We start from the raw sequence: 10,591 nt of genomic DNA on the forward strand, positions 1-10,591 counted from the left end.
AAACAGAGGCACAGGGTAGTTAAGCAATTTGCCTGATCTCACACAGTGGCAGTGCCAGGATTCAACTTTACATCCTTTGGCCTAGTGTCTATTCTTGCAATATCACACTGCATAGCCTTTATTTAAAAATATATATATATTGATAATCTCAGATGGGCTAACAGGGGCCATATGTTAACAATGCTGATATGACTAAGACATAATACCTACTTTCAGGTAGCTTAGAATCTAGTGGGAGAGAGAAATACATAAAGAAAGAATTTTAATATGCCATGGTAAATGACCATAGAGGAATTAGGTTGATGACAGTAATTAACTTGGAAACCAAAATGCATTTCACTTTAAAATCAATCAAATAACACTATACAAAGGATCTCACTTGTTCTAAAAAAAAAATTAACAAGAAGCAGAGGCGTTTCAGGTTTAAAACAACTGAATAAGGACCACAGAAAGCCGGTGGACAGTTTTATTAAGTTCACAGCCAAATTCTACTTCCTTCATTGGTCAAGTATCAGAGACTGATCTGAAGTCCTGCACTGTGAGGCTTAATTGGAAGAAAAGTTTCACTAAAGAATTTAAGGGGAGTGTTCCCAGTCATGGCAAACTCCACATGGATAACCCAGGGGGTGTTCAGCTGTAGATATGATGCCAGTGAATTTTGTAATCTCATAGGGATTTGTTTCTTGTCAATATTTCAATGGACAATGAAGTCATTTTCCCTTTAGAATTATATGTAATACTCACAATGTTCTGGAACATAATAATTTTTTCATAGAAAGTCTCAAATGATTATGATGAAAAGGAATAAGAAATAAAAATAATGTTATGATAATGTCCTTTGTTGAGTTCTCAATTGGCTTTTACAGATTTCATTTTATTTTTATAATAACCTCCGAGAAAGACATGGGCATTACCTTCATTTGAAAGATAATAGCATTGAGATATTTTCCTAAAGTCACAGAGAGTAAGTGGTCAACTTTATTCATTTTATTTTAAGATATATTTACTGAGTATCTACTATGTGCCAGGCATTGTTTTGGGAGCTAGAGATAAAGCAATAAACAACAGCAATAATTTAAAAAAGGCCTTCATAGAATATACTCTCTAATGGGAGACATAAAAAACAACAACAAAACAAAATAACAAACAAACAAATATACCCTGATCTGTTCGGAGCTATGGAGAAAAATAAAGCAATGTAAAGACAATAAAATAATGACCAGACATCTACACCTATGTGTTTACATATATGCTGTTTTACAAAGGTGATTAGAGAAAATAAGGACATGGAAGAGCAGCCATTTGACTACCTGAACTGGGGGAAGACCAGCCGAGGTATATAGAAAAGCAGATGCAAAGATCCTGCAGTAGGAGAAAGCTAAGCATGTCTGAGGAAAAGCAGGAAGCCAGAGTGGCTGGAGTGGAGTGAGTAAGGAGGAAGAGAAGTCAGAGAGGTGTACATGAGGGTGGTTTACAGACCATATTTATGGCCTCGTTAGGCCATGGTTATGTCCTTGGTTTTTCACTCTGAAGGAGAGAGAAAGCCACTGAAGAATTTTGAGCTGGGAAGCATAGTCTGACTTATATTCCATAAGGACCCTTTGGACAGCCTGTTGGAGAATAACTATGGGGTGGAGTGAGGGGGGGAGGCAAAAGTATTGCAATAATCTAGATAAGACATGAGGGTGGCTTAGCCCCACAGTGGAAATGGTGAATGTGCTAAGAAATGGTCAGATTCAGGGCAGGCTTTGAAGAGGGGGTCAATGAGCTTTGCTGGTTGATTATCTGTGGGCCTTCAGGAATAGAGAGGAGTCAAGGATAACTTCAGGGATTTTGCCCAAGGAATAGAAAGAATCAAGGGCCATTTCCTGAGATAGAAACAAGGCAGGTGGAGCTGAATTTGAAGCGAGGATCAGGGTTCTGCTTTGCTTGAGATGCCTACTATTCATCCAGGTGGAGATGTCAGGTAGGCAGTTTGATGTAGGAATCTGGTGTTCAGGGAAAGGTCCTGCCCAGAGGTACAAACTTGGGAGTCTTCATCAGGACTACGGTATAGGAAGCCAGATGCAGTGAACGAATGATGGCTATACGTATTGTTATCACTAATGTCCGCTGAGTAGTGGAATCAGTGCTCCCGGGTCTGGTTTACTCACAGGGGCCTTTCCAACCAGGAGAGACAACATATGAGCCTGTCTAGAGACTAAATGCTGAGCTTTATTCTGAAACTCACTGCTGGTTGATTGTGGATAAAAGAGGTCTCTGAGCAACTAAAAGACCCTCTCCTCATTCTCCTTCAAGAGCCAGATTAGGAACAATGAGCCTTTAAACAGAGTTTCTGTCCTCCAGAAAGAAGTCTTGTGAATATGAGGAAGGCCCCAGATCCTCTCCACAAAAGCAGTCCTCCGAGAGGTACCAACGAGAAGGATTAGGGGCAGCAGCTTAGTAAGCAGGGGCATGAGTTTTGGCTTGGCCATTTACTAGCTGTATGATTTCTGAACAAGCTCCTCAATCTTTTAGATTCCAATGTTCTCATCTGAAAAAAGAAGGTAAAAATATCAACTTTTCAGGGTAATCTAAGGAGTATGTGAGTCCATCCTGGACAACATTGACCCTGGTAATGCTGCTCAACAAAATTGTTTCCTTTCCTCCTCTTCCCAAAGTGAACACTTGGTCCAGCGAAAAAGTCTTCCCTTTAGTCCCGAGGGCTCCACTAGCCTGTAAAATAGGCACACAGTTATGTGTGCCAAGGACATTTTATCCACCATTAACACATTCTTATTCAGTTCTGTTTTGCTCCGCTGAGTTCCTCTAGTTTGGCCATACACTGAAGTGATTTAGGATTGAGTCGGCCACTGGTGGATGACTGGTATTATAAACATTCTGTCCTTACCCAACAGTAAGAGAGAACTGGCCCCTTTCCAAAGGAAACTGAAGAAAAACTATATTCAAGTTACTGTTACTATGCAGATTCTCCACAGTGATTTAGAACAGCTACTACCCAGCCCAACTTTCCAAAGAGAAAGTCATCTTTACGACAAGTAAATGAATGACTGACTCATTTATATAGAAGATGAAGTGATTTGTTCTCTTGTGGATGGGGAATTCTGTTGCCTTATTTACAAGGAACAAGGTCAGAGAGCTGAAGATGCTGTCTTCCAAATACAAAGCACATTTGCAGAGGGTGTATTTCACCGAAAGCCAATGTATAAATTACGTAAGGTGGGGGAAAGAATTATATGGTCTGCAATTGCTTTCCAGGGTACAAAAGGACATTTGATTTTTTCCCTCTCAGCATAATTCAAAAAGCAGCGACACCCCAGGGAGCCAAGATTGGGTTTTCTGGTAGGGCAGGAAAGACATTTTTCTACGGGAGGCAAAGGTATGTGAGGGTTTGGGGAGGGAAGGATGATTTCTGCTGTTGAACTGTGCTGTATATGATGCCCAGGGTACACGATGTCTCTTTAATTAGAAAGTACCTTTCTGCACACAAATATATTAACATAAAAGGGCAGAAGTAGTTTAGAATTTTTTTCCTGAAGTGACTTAAAAGGTACCACTTGCCTTGGAAGGATGACAGGAGATTTATCTAGAATCTATTCTATAATCTATGTTTTTAGGTATAGAATGATGAAGCAAAAAGTATCTAAAAGGTCTCTCCAGTTGCCACCACTGAAGAAAGAGACTTTTTGACCAATTGTTCTCCCATGAAGGATGATTAGAGACACACAGAAGGTGCAGTTCATGGGGCAGCTTCTGTTTCTCAGGAAAAAAAAAAACACAGCAGAAGCTTCTTGCTTCTAGGTCCAAACTAGTTCTTCCTCATGTGGAGGTCAAGGTTCCCAGGATGATTTAGAGTTTGCTGTCTCGTAAGGGTCTTTTGTGTTGTTGTTATTGCTTTGTGCAATAATTACTGAGGCCTGAAGAAGGTGTACCTCGCTAGCTGTCTTAGTCCTATAAGAAGCCCAACCGGCCAGTGAAGATGGCTGGAGGGTTGTCAGGCTAAAGGAGCCTTTCCCGCCGCAGGCCCTGTCTTTATGTTAGCAGAAAACCTAGCCATCCGTGTCAGCAAAACCTAATGACGGCAGTGGGAGCTTTGGAGTCTGTGCATCTAAAGACTGAAGGTTAAGAACTATTTGATTTTTTTTTTTTTTTACTTTAATGAAAAGTGAGAAGTTATCTCCCTGTGATAGATGGGAGTAGGCCAGGTGCAAATTGAAGCTCCAAATGTGTGAAGTGAGGCTCCTGACCTGTGAATGAAGTCCCTTCCTGTGTCCATGACTTAGTCTGAACACTTTCTGAATAGGGGCTGGGAAGAGGGTTGCCGGACAAAAAACAGGATGATCAGTTAATCTGAATTTCAGATAAAGTCTAAGTAATTTTTAATATAAATGTGGACTATGCAACATTTGGGATATACAATACTTATACTAAAAATTCTTTGTTGTCTACCTGAAATTCAAATTTAATTGGACAGCCTTTATTATTTTTTTAAAATATATTTTTATTGATTTCAGAGAGGAAAGGAGAGGGAGAGAGAGATAGAAACATCAATGATAAAAGAGAATCATTGATCAGCTACCTTCTGCACGTCCCCCACTGCGGATCGAGCCCACAACCCAGGCATATGCCCTTGACTGAATCAAACCCGCCACACTTCAGTCCGCAGGTCGACACTCTATCCATTGAGCCAAGCCGGCTAGGGCCTTTGTTATTTTTATTTGTGAATCTGGAAACCCTCGTTGAGAAGTAGGTAATACGTTGTAAGGGGAGAGTAACTTTCATCCACATCTGTTCTGTGTCCTCAGTGTTGGCAAGAAGGGAGAGAGGTAAGGAAGCCCTAGGGACAAAGTACTGCGTTGGGGTGTGGGCACTCTGTCTTTAAATATATCCAGTGTGGCTTTCCTGAAGAATGTGTGTGGCCTGGGAAACTGATGCAGAGCCTAGAGCTCAGTTTTCTGAGTGGACAACTAAACCGCATGCAGAGCCTCATTATAAACTTTCTGACTTCTTCATGCTTTTTTGTTTTCATAATTCCAGTATAAGTAGATGCTTGATTCAGGCCTTGGATTAATTTCAGCTATCATCCCTGTACTGATAACTCTTAAATTTAAATCTTTATTTTGGGTTACTCAAGTACTTACCAACATACTTCTCACCATGGCTCATCCTTCCAGAAGGGCTGCATCTGGAGGTCTTTAGAGAACAATGTACAATATATGGAGGTCCGGATGGATGCTATTTTTATATCACTAGCAACATCTTTGCAGTCACAAAGGTCCAACCTAAAATAATTGTGGAAGACAGTCTCTTTTGTTTTAAAATGTCTCTACAATGGGATTTGTGTCCTCAACCATTTATTTCACCAGTCATTACTTAAGGATATTTATTTATTTATTTATTTATTTATTTTAACCTAAGGATTAAAATAAGATCATGAGAATGTACTTAAAAGAGCACTAAACTCAGATGAAGGAAACACAAGACTATATTTCCTCTTAATTTGAACCTCTCTGGGTTTCAATTCCCTTATCTCCAAATTAGGGGGATTGAATAATCTCTGGGATTCCTTGCAACCCTAACATTCTATGATACTATGATGATAGTTTATAACTAGTGTTTGAAGCAACTAGTCAGCCTCAAGTTTTCTCTGTCTCTTTTGCATAGAGCAACATATATGCAATCCTCATTTCAGCTACAGGAAAAAAAAAAAATCAGGCCCATTTGCCTGAATTTTTCCAAGATCAAGATCCTGGACAATTAATTACCTGCCTACCATGACAGCCATGTACCCAGATAGAAATCCTTTGAATTACACTTTCTTTAGACTCAGAAATACTGTCTCTTCAGAAGTCCCATAGCAATAGATCTCTGGATCAAGCCCACCTGCGTACCCGCTATGGGTTGATGATAGTGGATTATTCTCTCTGCAGAGAGCTTGATATGTTCAATAGAAAAATGAAATTGATGTGTAACTCATGATGAGAAAATGTAAAGGAGAAAGTCCATGGCAGAAGCCGCTTGCCTGTTGGCAAAGGAAATGAAGGTGACAAAATTAGGAATCATGAGTGCTTTTGCTGCTGATGATGGGACAGAGATACAAGTTTCTTGTGGACCAGTTGTAGGTCACATTGAAGAGCCAGCTGGGTCACTTTGAAATGAAAACAGGCCACACCCAAAGGATTTCCAGAGACAGGGCCATCTTGGCAGAAAGGAGCCAGAGGTCTTCTGGTGGCCACAGAAGCTGCTGGGAGGTGTGAGTGCTGTAAGGGCAGGGCATGCACCTCAGCTCCCACCTTCTTTGTTAGAACTTCTTTTTTTCACTTACTTCAGGACGGTGAAGGAAATTAATCTGATGTTATTAATCCTTCCATGGGGGGTGGCAGTGTGTGGATACTTAAAGTCATGAGCCCTTTCAAAAAGCATTTCAGCATTCGAAGGAGCCCAACAGGTCAATACGTTCACGACATCTCTGTGAGTGGAATGGCTGAATCATATATGTGCATTAAACACATGGAACTCTGCTTCACCTGCAGGTGATCCAGGCTTGCCATTCCTGTCCCAAAGCAATCGAAGTGGTCGTCAACGCCTACGAACACATCAAGTGGAATGTGAAGTGGAAACGGGCCATCCCTGACGATGACTTGGAGGTAAAGAATCCATTCGCTTCCTCTGGTTTTCCCTGTAAAGTACTTCCAGACTGCAATGCAAGTACCGGAAAGGATCTGTCTTGCTATCAGAGACCCTGGATAGCTGCCGTTATGTAGAAAGTCGGGCCTAAAATCATCATTGTTGATTTCTTGGGATGGCAACAGGGGTGCTTTTCTGACTCTAACCTGCCTCCCCTTCCTTTTCAGAGGTACTGGGATTTTTACCACTCTCTCTTCACGGTGTGCAGCAACTCTCCAAGGACTCTCATGCATTTATCGAGATGCGCCATCCGAAGAACGTTGCACAACAGATGCCACAGAGTAATTCCTCTGCTTTCCCTCCCATTGTCATTGAAAAAGTACTTGCTTTTAGAGCCAGAGGGAATCATTTATTAAGCCTTATGAGACAGGGGTTCCCAATCCCAGATATTTAAGTGGACTCGCTGGGTAGACACCGTTTACATAAATAAAATGGTACTTGGGTTGATTATAACACTACAGGGATTTCAAAAACACTTTACAAACACTATGTCATGTCATTGATCCTAGGGTTTCATGGTGAGGGGAGATAAAGAAGCAAAGCCAAGGCATTCTCAAAGGCAAGAATGTATCCAGAAGGTACAGACAGAACCATAATAACTAATAGGAATAGGTGCTCTTACTAGGTACCTGATATATTTTTGTAAAATTTCCCTATATTATCTCATTTGACATGGGACCCAGAGTTTCCTACAACCAATCTCCCTTCTCAGGGATAAGTTTACATTACTGTTCATTTGGCAAAATAGCAGGCTTTGTGATCAGCCTCTTCTTAATCCTGGTGCCTCTCCCCCATTTCCACTTAGCTGATATTACTAGTTGCTAGTTTTGCACACTCCTGTACCCGCACCGGAACTCCTCACCTTATTCTTAGTGAAGAAAGCATGTGAACGTAGTCCAAATAGGAGAGCTTTTAGTCACCTTAGAAATGAAAAACAAAGGGCAGTCCACTTAATAATCAGCAATGGACATTTCAACACCCTCTCATTGAGCAGAGACTGGAGGTGCAGAGATGAGCCCGAAGTAAGGACTCCTGCCCTCCAGGATCTCACCATTTTAGCAGCGGATCCAGACATACAAGCAGGGAAAGTGCAAGGTCAAATGTCAGGGGCAAGAGTACAGGTGCTGACTCATTCGTAGTGCTTGCCTTCCAAAGTGTGGTTTTCTTTTAAGCATGAAGATAGAGTGAAGGGATTGTGTGATGTGGGGTGGAGGAGGGGGGTTCTCCTGCTGCTGTGAGTGGAAATGTCATCACTGTAAGTTTCTCCACCCATCTAGATATTGTTTTATTTCAGCATGATTTCCTGTTTAGTGTGAAGGGAAAGATTTAAGTTGATAACATTGTTCTTTTTATATAACAGACTTCATTTCAGAGCATTTTTGCTAGAAGGTCAGGAGTGCTTTGCTCGCAATGGCTGGCTATAGAAAGCAAAGAAAGAGACATTTTTTGAAAATAAAAATTTGAAAATGTTGGAGAGAGAAGTATGTTAGACAGGCTTGTTGTTAATGGTTTGATGAGAGAGAAATATAGATGATGAACGTCTGGACCTCATGGTTTATGAGGCCAATTTGCTTCTTCTTTCTTTCTTTCTTTCTTTCTTTCTTTCTTTCTTTCTTTCTTTCTTTCTTTCTTTCTTTCTTTCTTTTTTTTCCCCTCTTGTTGATCCCTTAGTAATGCTTTTGAGATGTCAGAGCAGAAGTCATTAAGCACACACACATCAGTTTGCCATTTGTGAGCAGGTTTCTTTCATTTGTGTGGTTCTCCATCTTATTTAACTTTAGATGCTTGAGTTTTGAGAAGAGATGGTATTAAACCATCCACTGAGAATGTGTTTCTTAACTGGGGTTCTCATAGTCTAGAAGTCCTGTAGGAAAATCATAGCTTCTCAAAGTATCAGTTTTACTCAAAGATTTTGGAAGAAGTACTTGGTACTAAGACAAGACTTAGAGTATGGAACAAAATACCAAATTTGTCTGAACTGTTTATATAAAACGCAGTCCTTCAGAAGATAGTTTACAAACTTCAGAAGATAGTTCGTAGGTCACATGGCAGAACACTGAGTGCAGACAGGTCCATGCTGGCCTCCACGTTCAGGAATATTCTCGTGGACACATTTGTGATGCACTGACGTGGGCGATAAAACAGACATGATGCTCCTTCCGTGAGAAAACGCTGTTTCTCAGTCTGCTTGCTTGTACTGAAACATCGGGTGTAATACATGACTACCTATTTCAAATCGTTTATCCATGGGTTTGAAGTTCTTTTTTCTCATCTTTGAACTTTTACTCGGAGGACTTAAATAAAGCTCTTCTGTTTCCTTTCATCTTCACGAGTTGTTTATTTACGGAGAAGATCTTTTCTTAACTGACTTTCCAGCAGTTTGCCCTGAAGAACTCTACCTGTTTGATGGTTTTCTCCGACATTTAGAAAGAAAAAAGAATCAGAAGATGCTCCTGGAAATAAATAGTCTTTTCAAAAGACAGAAAAGGGCAAATGCAAAAATGCAAACTATTGTGATAGGAACAAGAGTGTTTTAATAACAATAAAGAAATTGTAGGGTCATTCTCTCCTGAGTTATCACCATTTCATTCCTCCTGGGTTTTTCATTTTCCTTCATTCTAACCATTCACACAACCCGGGGGCGTAGCAACAGAGGAAATTATATCCTCATGATGCTTTTGTTAGTTTCTATAAGCAGTCATTTAATGGCAAAAAAAAAAAAGTCTCTTTTTTGTAAGTTATATGTGAGAAAGCACCTTTGTTGGATATGAGATCACCTATCTGGTTTTCTCCCTTTCTCAGGATCTAGACACACTTGTGTTCAATTTTTTAACTACCCAGTGTTACATCGCTCCTTTGCCCTGCCCTCCTGAACCCAATGACTTCTAATAAAAAACACAGCAGTCGAAGCTGATTATAGAGGTAAGGGAAGTAGCAAGCCATTTGCAGTGGGCTAGCAATGTGGGGGAGAGCAACTGAGTCTCGTGTTTTTGTTACTCATCTGTTTGTGAAAACTTCATGAAGTTTTGAACTGGCACATGTTCAAAACTTTTAAAAAAGAATCCAATTACAGGGGCAAATATCCAGGTGCCGAATCATTCATAGTGCTTGCCTTCCAAAACTGTGCTTCTGACACTAAGTGTGGTTTTATTTGAGATCCTTAGGAAGGTTCTCAAACCTAATTCATTCCAGAAGGCTGTTCTAAAATGGAATCGTTTTCCCCCATTAGAAATAATATAAATTGAATTACTTCATTCCAGATCAACACAAAACACACACACAAATATTCACAGCACAATTTCCTGAGATGTTAACAACGCCAGGTTTAGTAGTAAACTGACTCATACTCCCACATTCTTTCTTTCTTTTTCTTTTTTATGTATTTTATTGATTTCTTACAGAGAGGAAGAGAGAGGGACAGAGAGTTAGAAACATTGATGAGAGAGAATCATCGATCAGTTGCCTCTTGCACACCCCCTACTGGGTATGTGCCCACAACCAAGGTACATGCCCTTGACCATAATCGAACCTGGGACCTTTCAATCCGCAGTCCGATGCTCTATCCACTGAGCCAAACCACTTTCGGCACATTCTTTCTTTTGTCACACAGGTATCAGCATGGAAGTTTTGCTGGGATGAGGACTAAAGTTTTTATTTCACAACTGAGACATTTTGCCATGAACAACTTGGTCAAGAATTGTTTGAGATGGGAGATGTTCAAAAAAGTTAGAGATGGGAGATGTTTGAGAACTGATTTTCTTGAATGTCTCCCAGTTGTTCTTCCCATAGAATAATGATCACAATAAAACTGCATAATATTTATACAGTATTTTATAATTTTCAGAGCATCTCCATGATGTTTAATATAGAAAATAGCCTTTCCCAATACCCTTCACTCTCTGCC

At 40.3% G+C, this 10,591-nt stretch overlaps 1 protein-coding gene across 1 annotated transcript in view; it reads left to right on the forward strand.

Moving 5' to 3' along the window:
* The window catches only part of ASB4 (ankyrin repeat and SOCS box containing 4), a 53,951-nt gene extending 44,560 nt beyond the window's left edge, over positions 1-9,391 (forward strand). The window contains exons 4-5 of the mRNA XM_084896695.1: positions 6,534-6,647; positions 6,855-9,391. Coding sequence (XP_084752821.1) covers positions 6,534-6,647; positions 6,855-7,043 — 303 coding nt within the window. The 3' untranslated portion in view covers positions 7,044-9,391. The remainder of the gene's footprint in view (positions 1-6,533; positions 6,648-6,854) is intronic.
* The last annotated feature ends 1,200 nt before the right edge of the window (positions 9,392-10,591 follow it).

Source organism: Pipistrellus hanaki (genome assembly GCF_964339955.1).
Source record: "Pipistrellus hanaki genome assembly, chromosome: 10".
Lineage (NCBI taxonomy): Eukaryota > Metazoa > Chordata > Mammalia > Chiroptera > Vespertilionidae > Pipistrellus > Pipistrellus hanaki.